Consider the following 17542-nt stretch of genomic DNA (forward strand, 5'->3'; position numbering starts at 1 on the left):
CTTTCCCCTCCACTGTAGATTGTCCTCAATGTTTTGACTGAGACTCGTTTTTTTGCATAGGTTCCCTCTTGACATTTGCTTGTGTTAGTGTGTGTTGTTGTGAAACCAAAGGTATTGTGCCAACTGAGACGCACCATGAAATTGAAGAAGAGGCTGCACTTAAAAAAAAACAGACAAGAAAACGTTTATTCAGTGAGCACCAGCCAGTCTGGTTCTTCTTCAGAGATTTTGTTGAAACCACATCAGGCACCTCAAATCAATGTTTTCATTGAGTTGAACAACAGAAGCTACCTACCAAGTTTAAAAAAACAAAACGTATGTACATTTTCATAATATTAACAATCTGCTAGTTTAGAAAAAGTATCCTGTGATGGATATAAATATAAAGAGGTGTTGTTATAAAACCTCCGGAGTTCCAGTAGTGGGTCATTTTTTTCTACTTTCCGCCCCCACAAGAGCTACTGTTAAATAACTTTTGGTGAATTTATGTTTGCGACTGGAATCGAGCAATATATTGTGAAACAAACACAACAAATAGTTGCAACAGTGACAGGCTCTGAAAACCAAATACCAGTTCCCGTTGTCAGTCTGGTGGAAGGGCGTCAAACTACAGAGAGGTGAACAGACAAAGACAATACAGGCTGCGTGTTGTTGTGTGACAAGTCAGTGTCCAGGAGCTTGTTGGCATTATGGACCGTGTGTTTATTTTTAAACCTAAGTCAAATGAGGGTGATGAAATAGTCAAAACCTATTACAGCTCCTCATCAGCGCAAGAAAGAGAATAAATACCTGAACCTTGGACGAGTGAAACTGACACAAAAGCTGATAGAACTGATAGTGTCCTTCATGTGTCTGTCAGATGCTCTGCGACTGGAAGTGTGCCTCCTCCTCAGGGCCTGCGGTGGTGGAGGTTGCCCACGTATGTGTTCTCTATACACAGAACAATGTAGTGGTTGGAGCAGGAGCGGGTCTGCTGGCCCAGCAGGCGCCCTGTCTGCAACAGCGCCGCCTGACCCGTGACAGCCATGTCAGCTGTCCTCCAGGCCTCGCAGTAGTTTGTGGTCAGACGGATGCCCACTGTGCTGGAGCCGTGCCAGATCATCTTCTCCGGCCTGAAACAGACATGCAGACAGAGCGTGAAGTGATGAGATTTGGGTGGACGTCTGAAGTAGTGATGGGTCGATGAGGCATCGTGAGACAGTATAGCAGGGTTGATGAAACAGTCTCCTATTTTCCAACGGCCACTAGATGGCCTGGGGTCTTTGTTGCCGTGGTGAAACAACAACACAACAACAACAGCAACAGCACAACAGCAGCAAAACCGTGTGAACATTTTTTACACTGCTGTGGGCCACAATTGTTCATTTTCTACTCGCCACTGTTTCTCACCATGCTGCGTCGGTCATCACATTACGGCCGTCGAAGGAGTATATAGGCGTGGAAGGATTAAATATGCCACCGTTCCCAGTGAAGATGGACACCCAGCTGCTGAACAACATTTCTCCCTGAAAGTAGAAGCAAATTGGCAAACATTCTCTTAACTCTAAAACTAGTTTGGTCTCGTCTGTACCCTGAGATTGACCACCGGCATGTCCATGCGGTCAGCCTTTCTGACGATGGTGGCCAAGTCCTGAAGGTGAGAGGACAGGAAGGCCCTGTAGGTGGCTGTTAGTCCCATGGCTCGTGCTTGCTGGTAACACTGGTAGTCTGCCCCTCGGATTCCCCTCATGTCTCCTTTGAGTGGTGCATTCAGGGCCACCAGATGGAGCTGGCAAAGACAGACAAAGATCAAAACCTTTGATCATTTTTAAACCAACAGCACCATCTACTGAGCACTGAAAATGAGGACACTGTTTCATGAAGCCTCTTCAGGCCATCACCGCTAAATATATGAAACCGGTTTAAGTAATTTCCGATAAGTTTTATGAAGCTGTGTCCTCATTTTAAGAAGGGACTAGGTGTCATTCTCCACCCCATACACTTTACAATGAAGTTTCCTCCTTTTTCCCCTTTTCTCAACATGATCCTGGATGTTAGTTGAAGAAGATACTTATTTTCTCATGGTGCGACGGTGTGTGTTTGCGTTACCCCAGGCACGGCGTTGAAGGTGTCAGGCAGCACGTTAAAGCTCGGCTGAAAACCTCTGCTGCCTTCGTGCAGCTCCTGAAACAAAGGTCAGGTGTGGTCAGACTCCAGCTCTGGTGTCCTCTGTACATGCAGTGCAAGCAAGGCTGTTTACCTGATTGTGGCTCCTGTGGGACCTGTTCCAGTCTCCGCGTCTGCTGAGGGGCTCAGATGTTCCTGATGGTAAGGGTCGGTGATGGAGCAGCTCTCCAAGCTAAAAGAAGAGAAGAAGTCACACATAGAGCCTTGATTCGAGCGTCTGCTCATGATGCACACCGGTATTTTGTGCCAGCCATGCTGGGTTCTGATGTACAGCTCCCCGCCACGCTCCGACACGTACGCCAAGGTTCCTTCTGAGGCCCACTGAGCCTCTCTGGTCAGAGCCTGGGTGGTCTGGAAGGTTGACACCTGAGCACATGAAGGAAGATTCCAGGAGTTTTGTTCAGTAGCGATCAATAGTGAACATTCAATTCTTGTCGTCGCCATCTTACCGGACTGGTGTATCCCGGTGACCCAGGCGGGCCAGGTGGACCAGGTGGCCCAGGTACACTGATGCCTGATGGTGACAAATACAGTTGTTTTTCATTCACTATCGGGTTTTCTAAACAGGGATCTGAAATCTCATCCCAAACCTGATCCATGCGCCACCACAGGACCTGGGGGTCCAGGTGGTCCTGGGTTTCCTCTGGGACCCGGCTGTCCAATTCCAGGAGGTCCAGATGGGCCTGGAAGCCCTGGAGGTCCTGCTGGACCCACATTGGCTTCTCCTTTTGGACCCTGGATTATAATAGATTAGATCAATATGTTGGGAAGTGAGGACGTGTAGGAGCAGAGACATGCTGAGAACGATATAAACAAGTGACGTGTTTTAAAGTAGAATTGGTTATAATAAGCTGTAGAAAATATGTTACTGAAAAAAGGAACACAACAAATACCAAGTTGACAATGTAAAATATTGAAATATTCCGGTAAGATACTTGTGCTTTATCTCAGAAATCACTGTCATATTGGGTGTCCTCTGTTCACTTACCACAAGTCCTGATCGCCCTGGCAAACCTGGTGGTCCTGGGGGGCCCGACTCACCCTTCTCTCCTTTCTGACCCCTGTATCCTGGCTCCCCTTGTTCGCCCTGGTCAGAGACAAAATCACAAACATTTCACAGTAGCTCTACTCATTACATTCTTTTGAAGAAACAACAGCTCCACTCTGAACCTCTGGCAGGTGACTCAGCTGCGGAGGTCGACTGTTGGAGAACCGCTTCTGGTTCTAGTTCTTTGTGGAATTGAAAGCATAGTAAGTATGAACTCACCATGATTATGTCTGGTAATCCCAGCCCTGAAAACAAATATCACCAGAGATTATTTTAGGTCACAACTATTGATAAATATAGTGAGGAGAACAACTTTTACTAGCTGTACCTGGCTCCCCGGGTAGTCCAGCATCTCCTTTATCTCCTTTAGCGCCATGTACAACAGACTCCTGAACAGACAACATGGATTTAGACACAACATAGATTTTTTTTCACGTCCTCAGCTGTGACAAAATAAAGGTGAATTAGTGGGCCCGAAGATAGAACATAGTGGTGTCTTTTCAAAAGTGAAGAAAAACAGCAGCTATGGTCTCCACTGATCTTGGCAAAAAAAAAAAAAAAAAATCCTGGATTAAATTCTGAGACATCAGAGGAGCCATGGGAACTAACTGGAAACAAAAATCCCCACATCAGGACATTTTATAGTATTTATATTTATTATTAATAAATGACAACGCACAAGTTGTGTCCTGTATCACTATATAAAACCATTTATGTTTCAACTTTAATAAAGACAGCAATAACAAATCTGATTTTAGAAAGCTATCCTCCTGAACCCATCAACATCGTACAAGGACATTCCATTTTTTTTGTCTCTCAGCGCCATTTTTTTTTTTACCCATTACCTGCTACCTGCACTACCTAGTTGTGATAGTTGCGAGGCTTATGAGGCTTCATGAATCAGTAGCATCATCTTCAGAGCCCACTAGATGGCACTCTCTGCCCTAAAATCTTTGGATTATAATAACCGCTTCAATGACACGTCACATCATTTACAACCGTGCATCTACTATGCACTTAAAATGAGGACACTGTTTCATGAAGCCTCATAACTGGATGTGACCACATTACACTGATGTCAGAGGAAATTATTACTGTTGTTGTTGTCTTTGCTGTTGTTACTATTATTACTCATAAAAACTGCTGTCCAGGGGTATTGTAGTTATTATACCTCTTTGGTCACAACACTCATAAAAGCTCTAGTCTTAAGGGGTTGAAGAAAGACATTTTCACACACAGGCTCATTTCCAACTTTGAGTTATTTTTACATTCCTATCCTAGTAAATGATGCTGGTGAGAGATGGTCTTGGTCTTGGGCATCTTAGCAGTGATGGGTTTATGAGGCTTCATGCAACAGTGACTCAATTTTTTCAGACTCCAAAAACGTCACTATCTGCACGAAAATCTTGTTTTTCAACAGCCACCTCAATGAAACCTCACATCATTTCAAACCAACAACGTACTGAGCACTGAGAATATGGACACTGTTCCATCACTCTCGAAAAGCAGCTGAATATAATATAATATATATTAATATGATAAATATAATATATATAGAATTTGGGAAGTTAGAGGTGAATGATGACATCCTTCACAAAGCAGACAGGTCGGAAGAGAAAAAGGAAATAAAATGGGAGGTTTGTAGACTGGACTTCAGAGCCAGGCTGCTGCAACACCTGCCCACTAGTAAGAACCACCAGATTGTCCTGTTTCAGACAGAAACAAAGTAATCTGGTGGCACCACTCCGACTTACTCGTCCTCTTTTGCATAGTGGCCGGTGTCGCACTGGGAACACTGTCTTTGAAAGAAGAGTGTCGTGATCAGACCCATTCAGACAAGGATGAGCTCAGAACAGAAAGTGCCCTTTTAAGCATTTTCAATTCAGATATCCTGGTCACACAAATGTCATAACTAGTAGATGAACGTCATCCTCATAAAAGTTGCATTGCACATGATGCTGAGGTAGAGTCACTTATAAGAGAGACTGATAAACAATAAACTGATAGGAATGGTTTCTAGTTATCATAGGATGGTGTTTAGATATAAGATATTATCATTTCTTCTCAAACCAGAAGGGCTTATACTCACTCCAGAAAGTCCAACAACTCGTCCTGGAAGTCCAGGTGGCCCCGGTGGACCAGGTGGTCCCTGGGTGGGGCGGAGAAGAATAAACTATGAATTCATGAGTTTAAGACAGGAAGGTTATCGTGGAATTGGAGACAAATATCAAAGGAGAAAGGAAACATTAGGTTTGTGTCAAGTCAGCAAGTTTACAAATCCAAAAACATTTGATAATTCTGACAATTGTTCCTTGAAATTTAGATGAATTTATACATTTATTTTTTAGCTTTTATGTACTTAACTTTGCAGTGTTATATGTGCCATGCTGATAGTGGCATTAAGCCACCGGGAGACACTCTGGAGTGGTTAGTGAAATCTCTTAATGTCTCAGTCCAGTCACTTTCTTAATATGGTGTTATGTAACAAGTGGAAAGGAAATGGAAATTGGAAAGATGCTGCTCTGCCAACCCTGTCTCATTGGTTAAAAGATGTTATGTCATATCTAAGCATGGAAAAGATCTGTCTGTCAGTATTCTCCAAAACTAAATTTCATAAAGTCTGGGGTCCTTTCATTTCATTCTTTCAGTCTTTGAAAGCCCTTATATATATCTCATGATTTATCTTTGGTTTGTTTTTTACGTCTTTGGGTTTTCTGGATCTTATTTTTATTTTTTGTCATTATTAATATTACTTGGTTAATATTCCTACGCAATATTTCTCTGGTAAAGCCTGCACTCCAGCTCTTCATGACATCACATAACAAAAGCTCCATATTGTGGTGATTATGCATAGTTTTTAGGCTGCTGGCATGGGAATGGGTGGGTCATGGGTTGGTTTATCTTATCTTTCTTGGAGGGTAGGGATTGTATTTCTTTTTTGTTGTTGTTTTGTTGTTATATATATATATATATATATATATATATATATATATATATGTTTTTGTTTTGATTTTTTTTCCAATTACCTCCACTTGTACTGTACATTCAGTATTGCTTTTTGTGACCTTTTGTATTAGAAAACCAATAAAAAACATTTTGATTAAAAAAATATGGCTACTAGTTAACTAGTTTAAGTACCGTCTGCCTTTAATAGTGAACTCTGTGGCTCCATCATGAAACACTTTTAGCTCCACTTCTTCACTGGTTCAGCAGCACATGGGCTAGTGATCATGCTGGGTCCAGCCAGCTAAGCCAAAACAGGCTGGAACTGATGACCCTGTTGACCTTCACTGGGGACCTGTGGTATGTTTTATCCTCCAGATGTGACCTAGCAACACGAAACTGTATGGCTAATTACGTATGGATCCTAATTTACATGTGACTGATCAGCCTGAGTTTCTGCAGCTCACTCAGTAACTGGTGTGTTTTTAACATGTGACTGAGGATAAGCAACACCAGGTCAGGACAGTCATTGAAGCTTTCTCGCCGGTGGTGATGGCAATTTTATGTCAGTTAAATCTAAATTACACTTTACTCAAAGGTTCTCAACGTGCATGCATCATTGAAATATACATGTGCATGTAAGAAACCTTAAAATGTCAAAGAAAACTGTTGTGTTGTATAAGTGTAGTCACTCGAAGTCAACACGGAGGGTGCATGTGACTCCAGAGCCTCACTTGGCCCCGGTCCGCTCTAAACTCAGCTGAGCACTCAAACATGAACGATATCAAAGGTTTCTTCTTACAGGCACCCCGACTGTCTCTCCTCTGTCTCCTTTCTTTCCTGGCATCCCCGGTCGTCCCTGACAACACAAGCAACACCAGCATTACAGTGACACGCTAACTCTAATACTACGACTTAGAAAAATATCATCACAAGGTTTTCATTTGTCAGCAACTCACCGGGCGACCGGGAAAACCATATTCTCCCTTCTGTCCAGTCGGACCGATCGGGCCCTGAAACAGACTTTTATTTAGAGACAGGTTTCTTGTTTGAACGTTTCCAGACAGATTGTTAGCTGACCATTAGTCCAGTGGAGCCAGGAAACCCTCGGTCACCCTGAAAACGACAAGAGTGGTGTTAGAGAGAGTCTGTCACACTTCTGCTGGGATAGATACATTAGGAATGTCAAGGCTACCTTCATGCCTTTTGGACCCTGAGGACCTCTTGGAGCTGACAACAAGGATCCGTCAGCAGCAATGATGACCCCTGGTTCTCCTTTCTCCCCCTGAAATAAATCACAGTTTTTAGCCTCGATGTAACAGAGTTCTCAAGACGTGCCTTAAACATGTGTCGTGCAGTGACCTACTGTTGTTGTAGGATCTTTAATATGGACCTGCATGCATTTGCTGGTGTGTTTAGAGGTGTGTGTTGCTGTGGTACTCACGGATGAAAGGATTATCTGATGTTCAAGAATTAGTAATTCCCTGCTGCTTCTTCTTTTACCAAGGTCCAATGTACAGTAAGAACACTCTCAGTTTCTTACCTTGAGCCCAGCTAGTCCTTGAGCACCTGAAGGACCCTTGTCTCCTTTTGGACCTCTGGGACCCTGCATATTAAAATAAAAAAAATAAATAAAAACACACGTGAGGCAACAAATGCTGCGCATGTAAACAAAGTTTTTAAAAAAGCTGTCGCCCTTTACCTGTCTTTTCGAGCCCATGGTAGCAGAAGCAAAGAATACAGACATTCAAACCGTGCCTCAAGTCAATCTATTAAAAGAATATTCTACTTCATGTACACACAGAATTACATTTCAAAAAGCCATAGTATGACCAATTGATTTAATGGGCCTTAAAAAACCTGGTTACTCAAATCATGGATTGATTTAAAAATAAATCTAACATAAATTTCCATGTACAAGAAGTTCAGTAACATGGAGGTCAAGAAAAGTTAAAGTAGTTTTGTCATAGTTTTAAAGAAATTGCAAAAAAAAAAAAAAAATTACTGTGCAAATCCACCTTTTTGGCTTAATGTGTCGTAGTCAGTGGTGCCAACAATTGATGTCTTTTTGGACCTATTGTATTCTCTCTGTATAGTTTAATTATTCCTCCAGCTTCATGCAGAGATCCACACAGTAACTTGGATCAATGACTCGTGTTCGCTGCAAAATACAAAGACATGATTCATAAATAAACAAATCGAATAAAACTCACTGGAAATCCAGCTCTTCCAGGGACTCCTTCAGGGCCCTGCAGCAGGCAGAGATGCGTATACTCAACAGCAATAATAAATCATGACAATACCTCATTATTAAAAAGCAAGACTCCTCAAAACATTTTAAAATGACAGAGTCAGCCTTTCTACCGGAGTCTGGTTCTGCACATGACTCAGCCCCCTTGCTGTCTATCAGTTACCTATCTGTCAACTGTTCCGTGAAAAAGTCACATGCTCTCTTGGAAAATTTCAACCCAAAATATTGATTATAATAATAAACAAATAAATAAAATAAAATAACATAAATCTCCATCAGCGTACCTTTTGTCCAGTGAGCTCTGTAAGGTTGATGTTAAATCCACCTGACTCCATGAGCAGCTGAGGATGTGAAAAGCATGTTTAAATGGAACTATGGATATTTCACTAGGATGGAAGGCCATTCATTCAAGCAGCTAGAAAAATCTTGTTTTTTCTGGATCTTTTTTACCTGTCATGAATGGGCTTCCATACATTTGAACTAAAATCAATGAAACAGTGAAGGATCATTCATGCAGATCACGGAAGGCGAGACGCCAGTCAGTGCAACATACCTCTTGCAGGTTGATCGCTGGTCCAGGGGGTCCAGGAGGACCAGGGGGTCCTCTGATAGTGAGTCCATCAGGACCACACTCTCCCTGCAGAAGACATGTCCGTTATGAAAGTCCAATCCCAAAAATGCAGTCATGTGAATTTCAGAAATCACACCTTTGGTCCAGGGTTTCCTTTTTCTCCCTTTGCTCCCTGTTAAGACATGCAACAATTCAGTCACCAATACCCATAGTATAGTATTAATACACTGACTGTGACACATTTATTTTCTTTTTAGTAGAAACATATGGAAGCTCTGTCCTCACCCTTGGACCTGGTAGTCCTGCAGGACCCTGAATACCATCTGGTCCTGGATCTCCTGGTTCCCCCTGTGCTCAAATGGCATCAAATACAAACAACATTATATCCCAGTAATGATTTTTCTCTTTTTATACAACATTAACAAAACATACAGTGGCACTATGAGAATGCGGATTATGAGTTTGGAACTGTAGACACATGAGATGAGCTTTTAATCTAAACTGCTTGAGGAGAACACTTGTTTTAGTTCATGGCAGTTGTGACTTTCACCTTCACAGAGAGTCCTGGAACACCAGGGGCGCCATCTTCACCCTGCACAGGAAACAACAGTTTGAGAAGTTGGATCTGGTGGTTTGAAGGATCAGGACAAACCAGTGAGGGACCTATTCACTGAATTTTTCTTGGATTTCAGAACTGCGTAAGGCAAAACTAAATGCTGGGAGGGTTAATGGACTTCCTGTGCTGGTGTGTCTTCAAGAATTGTATTGCAAAACATGAAACAAACAATGGCACACATGATCTACTCATAGATACCTTTGGACCAGGAAGACCAGGAGGACCCTGAAACACAACAGATAAGCTTATTAGCATTGACAAATATTTCCATTCTATTTCCAAGTCATTGCAAAACAACTTTTCAAAGCAGACTGAGGGACGAAATAAAGAAATAAGTGATCGTACATAAATACATGTAACCAATGACAAGACATTTATGAAATGACAAGTGTTCTCAAAACTAGGATTGAACTGTGAAGCTCTCACAAAAAAAAAACATCCTGAGACTGTGTTGGCATAATACCTTAAATACAAATGGCATCCAATAGACGAGTTAAACCATCTCACCATCTTTTTTCTCTCTTTTGTTTCAGGTCATTTAAATATCATAAAAAAAGCTGTGCCCTTGATCATTTCAGATCCTGAAGAACTCTGACCTGTGGGGCACGGACTCCTGATCCAATGGACGCGTCACTTTTACCAGATCCCTCCAAGTCCTGGGAAACAAACGTCAAGCATTTAACATCCAACTCTGTCTACTGAACAGCTGTTGAAATAAACATCTCTACCTCAATGAAGAACTTGGTTGCTAAAGCTCCAGGTGGCCCGGGAGGACCAGGCGGACCTGGTGGACCTCTCTTCCCTTGTGGACCTTGAGGCCCTGGAGTGCCTGCTACCCCGACAGTGCCCTCCAATCCACATTCACCCTGCAGGTATAGAGAGAACATCCTTGAACTTAGCTTAATTCTAGACATCAAACTAACCATTTTTCAGTTGGGAGCACTTTGTTTTACCTTTGGTCCTGGAGAGCCACGCACCCCTTGCTCCCCCTATAGACAGAATAGTGACAAAGAAAACAGATTGTTTTGTCAATACACAGGAACTATGCTGAACGCATTCATGAAGTCTAGATTTCAGGCTAATGTCTGACCTTCTGTCCCTCAGCACCTGGAGAGCCTGGAATACCATCTCTTCCAGCTGGACCCTGATCAGACAAATGCACAGAGTTAAAACTTAGTCAAACACTTCACAGTAGAAAAATCTAAAGAAACAAGAGCGTATAGTTGTGAAGCAGCGCAGTTTTGCCCCCTAGCCATCTGCAGCGGGGCCCCGCAGGACCAGAGTTTAAAGGAATAGTTATTTCCTGCCAAAGTGGTAGGTTGCTCTGCAGCAGTGTTTAAGCACAGTTTACCACTTTGGTAGGAAAGATGCGCGGCTACTATTCCTTTACGGAAAAGTGTTTGGCACATGAAGTAGCAAACATTCCTGAGTTATAAGCCAAACATGAAATGCAATGGAATATTAGCTCTATCAACAAGCATCGGGTCATAATTTACTGGTCATATCAGAGTCGGATTGAATGGAAAATTCCAGTGGTCAGTAGAACTGACAGCCATTGCATTTCAAAAGGTATTGCAGATTTAGCTTTGATAAATATGACATGCCCTTGTGTGTGTCTGTTAATTTTTTTCCCTCTCACCTGAAATTCACTTAAATTATGCATCAATCTGCATCAAAGGTTGAGCTATCAGAAACAAGTGTCTTTTTTTGGTAAAAGAGCTTAAGGTTTAAGCCTTGACTCTCTCAATTTTAAATAAATAAAAACCAAAGTAACACAGTTTGAAAGACATCTGCTCCAAGTTACTTTACTTTTTTTATTTACATATATTTAAAGTCGGGAAAAACCATGTTAGTGATGTGAATGTCATTATTTGCGCGCACACATTTCAGAAGCAAAGGCAGAGTTCTAATAAAAGCATGGAGTCCAATCACAGCATTAGCATGCTGCTGTTGTCATGGTGATCTGGACTGTTAATGCAGCACTGTTTAACCAGTGGAACTAGGACAAAGTACCTCGCCTGACACCCATGACGACCCGAAGTCAGGCTCAGAACTAGTACCCAAAATGAGCCCAGAACCAAGACCAGGGTCACGGTCAGAGCTAAACTCTGAACTCTGACCCGAGCCGTCGAGCCCTGACCCGCTAAACCAATCGTCAATAATCTGGAAAACAACAAGTGTGAGGTGGAGGTGAGACGGACACAAAGGGTGGCAAGGATGAGAGCACGACACATGAATAAAATCTGATGAGGTTTCATGAAACAGTGTCCTGGTTTTCAGAGGCCACCAGATGGTGCTGTCTGCTGTAAAATGTTTGGACTTCAATAACTAATTCAATGAAACCTCACATCATTTCTAGCCAAGAGTGCCATCTAGTGGCCTCTGAAAATTAGGACACTGTTTTATCAACGCTGCAATACTGTTTCATGATACATCATTTTCTCGTCACTACTAGATAGCATCCTCCACTCTGTACTCTTTGAACAACCTACTGTGCTAGGAAAATAATGACCCTGTTTCATGAAACCTCACCAGCTCATGACCAGAAACAACCACGGATCACAAACACACAACAATTTCCATTAAAATTTAACCCAACTGTAATCTTACTCTAAAACCTATTGCGAATCTCTGAACCAGTTCATACAAATGGTGGGTGACTCATTGAAATGTTTCATCTGACGGTGAGAATGTTCATTCCACTTTCTCCCTTTACTATTTGAGCTTCAGTGACTGGACTAAAGAGGAACTGGACAGCCAGAATAGTTGAGGAACAGATTTTCATCTGAAATTCTGTCAAGCTACAGACACAACAACTTTCCTGCTGCATTTTCCAAAACATATGGCTTGGACTTCATGAGAAGCACAGTGTTCAGTGACGTGTTTTCTTATTCATGTTTTTACTGAAGGCCTGTATTGAGGCAGAAGACCCAGCCATGGACTTGACTTCAATCTCCTCCGACTGGCTGTTAAAATCGTGTCCAAAAAACTAGGTGTTAGAAGATCTGCTTCAAGGAGGATGACTTCTACGGCATGACTTTATGACAAGATTTGGTTTGCAGGGAGAAAGGTAGGATGCGATCAGGAGTGTGTTTAAGGAAGTCATTCTACTGACACATATTTTAGCCATTTCCATATAGTTATTATTTGCTTATTAGCTCAGTGGCTAGCAACATAGCCTGTCGTACTCAGGGTAATGGGATATGATGGGAAGTTATTTTAATATGAAGAAAAAATGTCATTATTGTGTGATAATTCCAGTTTTAAAGAAGGGCTGCGTCACCTTGGAGTGTGCCTAAGACGTGTTGACGTAGCCACCAACGTCATAAGTCACTGACAGACCAATATGAAGCAGGTGTCATATGCTGAAGTAGAACTTACAGAGGCAGAGGATCCTATACACCTGATGACGTTACATTTATGGGGGGTATCTTTCAATTTCAAAATGAGAGAGACTGACTTACTGGTATCCCAGGAATCCCCTTAAGCCCATCTATACCAGGAGCACCAGATGGGACGACATTTCCAGAAGAGTGACTGTCACCAGAACCTGAGAACAGGTTATGTCCAGGTGGACCAGGTGGTCCTGGAGGGCCTGGTGGACCAGGAGGACCCTGAGGTTGAAATGAACACACTTAAGCGTCGCCTGTGCCGGCACCGAATATGTCTCATTGATCTTGGTGTTTACCCTGATCGGGTCGATGTCAGAGTCCAGGTCATCAAAACCAGATCCAATAGCGTCAGCGCCGTACTAGCACCCACAAATATTTGGGTCTTAGGCTGTGAGTCACACAAAACATTTGTGGTATCAACACAAATGATATACTCACATGTACACTGCGGGATCTGGGTGGTCCAGGAGGCCCGGGCGGACCTGGAGAGCCTGGCAGTCCGACTCCAGGGTCTCCCTGTTAGATGGGTCACATGATTAGTTGTACAGTATTTGTATGTGTGTGGAATCATGATGGAAGTACTCATTTATTCATCGTTGAACCGCTTCATGTTTTTAATGGAAACCCACACATGTAAAAGGAGAATAGAGATACTCAACACAGACAGATTCCGGACTTGCAACAAGGTCACAGACTTATACAGTGGTACCTCGGTTTTCAAACGCCCGGAATTCGAGTTCGAACATAAATTTAGAGATTTTTTCGCTTCGGATTTCGAATGAAAATCCAGAACTCGAACGCCCCCAAAAATAGCCGGAAAAAAACATAACGTGCGCGGACCGACCAGCTGACCCACGACGCGCTTTGTTATTGTGTATAACGCAGCCTCTGTATGCAGACGTGTCCAGTTAGCTACATTTACTGACTGTTTTTTCTTCATATTGAGGTGTAAAACCTTTCCTGTCTCCGCATTGGACCGTGGTAGAGTGTCACAGGGGAGGTGCTCGCTCTCCACACCTCCGAGGCTGGAGCGCACACTCCAGGGTTTGATGTCCTGTTGTGGGCTGGAGCTGGGACAGGGATGAGGCGAGTCTGGGACAGAGCTAAGTTACTTGGTTTATGACTTTGTCACAGCCAAACTGCACAGAAGCGCACATTCAGAGCTGGACACGCACCGGGCACCTCTTCACTTCTGGAGAGACGTCACTCACTCGGCAACCCCTCCCACATGCAGCGGCCACACACATAGAGGAACAGCGCACCTGCAGCAGACACTCTACATTCACTCCAACAAAAGCCTATTTTAAGGCTTGGAACACATTATTTCTTTTTCCATTCATTGTAATGGGAAAAATTGATTCATATTTCGAACAAAACGCTTCTCGAACGGCCGTCTGGAACGATTGTGCTCGAGAACCGAGGTACCACTTTTTTGTACATTAAGTTGACAGTGAAAGACTGAGTTTATTACATAACTGTGAAATTCTGCAATCAATTTTGCTGCATTATTTGAGTATAAACCCATTTAATTAACATACACTGCATAGAAAGTAAAACTAGCAGTAGTTGTGGAAAGTGAGCTGACAGAACACTCGCAGCTCCCAAACTATACGTTGGATCGGAAAAGAATGGCGAGTGAGCAGGCAGGTACAGCAATATGTGACTACGACTTGGGAATTAGAAGGAACATCGAGTTGATCCAAGCACTCGAGCAGTACAATTGAAAAAACCCTTTTATTTAGTTTTGGTTTTAGTGAGATATTTAAGTCCAATCCATATTTAAGGCCAAGAAAATGACTTGCATGCAACTCTTGCACTATTCACTCCCCACGAATGTTGCACGAACAGTGCAACATTCTGAGCTCAAACTATGGCAGTACCATGGAAGATATTGAGAAGCTTATTTCACTTCTGAAAAGTCAACTCGAATACCGAAGTTTGGATGTTGAATTATGAGGATTTTTCCTTGGAGATGAATAAAGTATCTATCTATGATGATATATGAAAATATGCTGACAGGATGATGTAACTGGCCCTGTGGGGAGCTTAGTTACATTTGCCTGCTGGTGTATGAGTTATTAGTTGAGAGTCGTTGAGCTACTGTACCTTTTCTCCCTTGACTCCTGCTTCTCCCGCCAAACCTGGCACCCCCTGTGCTCCTCTCTTGCCCTGCAAGACCGATTATATCTACATCTTTTTGCATAAGAAGCACATAAGAGTGACACAAATCAAATGTTGTACTTACAGTATCTCCTTTCTCACCCTTGCTTCCCTGTGAGAAAAAACCATAGCTGCATTACATTCATTTTGTGGAGATTTAAACTTACCTGAGGTCCGTCTTTTCCCGGGGTTCCTGGTTGCCCAGGAGTTCCTGCAGGACCTCGTGGCCCAGGTTGACCTCCCGGTAGTGCAGAGGGACCTGGGGGCCCAGGTGGGCCTCTGCGACCTGGTTCGCCCTTTGGCCCGAGTTTGACATGACCCTGCAAACCATGAATGGTTATAACCTTCACTCAGAAACAAGGAGCTCTGAGGTGGGTCGCTTCACTTACTGATCCAGGTCTCTCCCCTGGTTCTTCTGTCTTTTGTGGACCTGAATACCACAACAGTCAGATTAAATGACTCAAGCAAAATGAATAGTTAAAGCTTCTGATTCTCAGATCATCTGTCTGGTGATGGCCGGCTTTCATTTCCTTTCCGTACAGTAAACACACATGTGATGTTATTGTAAATGTTCCCCATGTGTTGTGAGAAATGACCTGCGTAGTGGTCACTGTCGCCTGTGGGAGCCTCAGTGGGTGGAGCTTGGACCGGAACACTCTCCTCCTCCTACGCAACAGTTAGATGGAACAGACGCAGTGGTTATTTAACATGCTTAATCCTGTGAGGAAACACTCTTGGGTGTAAACAATACTGTCCAGCACTGGCTTTCAATCCGTCAGTGATGGACACTTCACTTTTGAAGTTTGAATAGCGGTTATTACAGGTTATGTTTGGAGTCGGACTGACTTCCTGCTGGTGGGTGGATAAAAGATGAGAGAGGGGAAAACACTAACAGCCTGTTGGGGTGACGCATCTGGATTCGGACGATAACATCAGGATGGAAATTAAACAAGAAAATGGGCCAGCACCAGTGTATTTATTGGTGATCAGACATATTTCCCCCTTATTATGAGATTTTGAACACACAAATGTGACTGGATCTTAACTTTGTTTCGAAAAACACAAGACCTTGAAACAGACAGGACAGACTGAAGATGCTGCACTGGTCCAACTGTAGAACCAGAACCAGAGTATAATGATGATACTATGCATTTTCACCTGAATTGAATTGAATTCCTTGTTACTTGCATTTTATATTTTAAAATAATAATATTAAAGACATAATTGGAGGATGACTCTCAATATGTTATTTGTATTTTTTAATAGGTTTATTTATTATTGTATTCATTTTATCTTAGTGCATTTATATTCTATTTATCTTCACTTCAGGCATTACAAAACCGGAACTGTGGTAAACTGATCAAAACAATTATTGAACTATTTTTCCAAGAGGTTTAATCTACAAAATTTCCTGAATGTTCATAAAATGAAAAATAAATTGCAAGGTCTCATCTATATTGGACTTGAATCAATTAGAAAATTCCAAGATTGTACGAGGAAGAAACTCATGTATATTCTAGTTAATTGTGCAATTTGTGCTATTAAAACAACTTGGAACTTTGCTGAAGAGGATTTAAACACTTCAAACAAGAAGCAAAAAAAAAAATGTTAGTATTAAACGCGTGACAAATGAAGCAGCATATCTACATATATATGTATTAAATATCGATATCAACTTAAAATGTCAAGGAAATATCACACAACCAAGACTTGACATATTTCAGCAAAAATATAGATTACGATATTGCGAAATCAAGTAGTTGTGGTATGTGAGCGTGTTGATATTTTCTTACACGCCTATTCATGAAACGGTTTCCTGAGCGGTAGCTCACCTTTTTCGCTGGCTGCTTCTTCCTCCCTTCTGACTTCTTCTTATATTCTTCTTCAGTCTCTCTGTCATCCAGAGAATCGTCTCCACTCCCGAAGCCAGAAGCCTGTTTAAAATAGAGCCTTTGTCACAAGATGAAAAAGAAAACAAAATATCCATTTTAACCCAAAAGAAATAGCAGCACTTTTTCCTCACTGAAGCTTTTCTCCCCTAACTGGCATCAATTTTATTTTTCATTATTTGTCAAATTAAGGACCAGTATGACAATCCACCAACTACGTAAATCTTTACTCAAAATGAACATTAATGTTATCAGAGGTCAAAGTGATAGTACAGGAGTTTTTGGATTAGTTTAATTCACATGAGTAATGAAAGCATTATGACATTCCTGGGAACCTTGCCATGTCAATCCCACTGGGGATTATATTTTTTCCCCAAAAAATTGGGCTGAGAATTTAGGAGATTAATTTCAGTTTAGAAACAAAATAGAAAAATAGAAATAATTATCAATTAATTGTGTATAAACTTTCATTTACAGGAAATATTTTTCAGTGCACCAATTCTAGG

The 17542-nt window shown here is 42.1% G+C and overlaps 1 protein-coding gene across 3 annotated transcripts in view; it reads right to left on the minus strand.

Annotated features, from left to right (window-relative positions):
- Nucleotides 1–132: 132 nt before the first annotated feature.
- col15a1b (collagen, type XV, alpha 1b) overlaps nt 133–17542 on the minus strand; it is a 36944-nt gene continuing 19534 nt past the window's right edge. Inside the window, exons 6-43 of one of the 3 annotated variants that reach the window (XM_053882946.1) lie at nt 16980–17081; nt 15744–15813; nt 15537–15577; nt 15315–15467; nt 15233–15259; nt 15094–15156; nt 13426–13503; nt 13284–13346; nt 13060–13209; nt 11609–11758; nt 10686–10739; nt 10549–10584; nt 10324–10461; nt 10192–10251; nt 9794–9820; nt 9530–9571; nt 9265–9327; nt 9116–9151; nt 8962–9045; nt 8693–8749; nt 8371–8406; nt 7701–7763; nt 7353–7442; nt 7238–7273; nt 7117–7170; nt 6960–7016; nt 5304–5363; nt 3543–3603; nt 3434–3459; nt 3155–3253; nt 2757–2901; nt 2616–2680; nt 2401–2532; nt 2240–2338; nt 2089–2163; nt 1571–1768; nt 1390–1505; nt 133–1112 (exon numbers count right to left, since the gene is read on the minus strand). In XM_053882946.1, the coding sequence (XP_053738921.1) occupies nt 890–1112; nt 1390–1505; nt 1571–1768; nt 2089–2163; nt 2240–2338; nt 2401–2532; nt 2616–2680; nt 2757–2901; nt 3155–3253; nt 3434–3459; nt 3543–3603; nt 5304–5363; nt 6960–7016; nt 7117–7170; nt 7238–7273; nt 7353–7442; nt 7701–7763; nt 8371–8406; nt 8693–8749; nt 8962–9045; nt 9116–9151; nt 9265–9327; nt 9530–9571; nt 9794–9820; nt 10192–10251; nt 10324–10461; nt 10549–10584; nt 10686–10739; nt 11609–11758; nt 13060–13209; nt 13284–13346; nt 13426–13503; nt 15094–15156; nt 15233–15259; nt 15315–15467; nt 15537–15577; nt 15744–15813; nt 16980–17081 (3129 nt within the window). In that variant the 3' untranslated portion in view covers nt 133–889. The remainder of the gene's footprint in view (nt 1113–1389; nt 1506–1570; nt 1769–2088; nt 2164–2239; nt 2339–2400; nt 2533–2615; nt 2681–2756; nt 2902–3154; nt 3254–3433; nt 3460–3542; nt 3604–5303; nt 5364–6959; nt 7017–7116; nt 7171–7237; nt 7274–7352; nt 7443–7700; nt 7764–8370; nt 8407–8692; nt 8750–8961; nt 9046–9115; nt 9152–9264; nt 9328–9529; nt 9572–9793; nt 9821–10191; nt 10252–10323; nt 10462–10548; nt 10585–10685; nt 10740–11608; nt 11759–13059; nt 13210–13283; nt 13347–13425; nt 13504–15093; nt 15157–15232; nt 15260–15314; nt 15468–15536; nt 15578–15743; nt 15814–16979; nt 17082–17542) is intronic. The other 2 variants (XM_053882948.1, XM_053882947.1) reach the window with 2 other exon arrangements.

Source organism: Synchiropus splendidus, chromosome 13 (assembly GCF_027744825.2).
Source record: "Synchiropus splendidus isolate RoL2022-P1 chromosome 13, RoL_Sspl_1.0, whole genome shotgun sequence".
Taxonomy (NCBI): Eukaryota; Metazoa; Chordata; class Actinopteri; order Syngnathiformes; family Callionymidae; genus Synchiropus; species Synchiropus splendidus.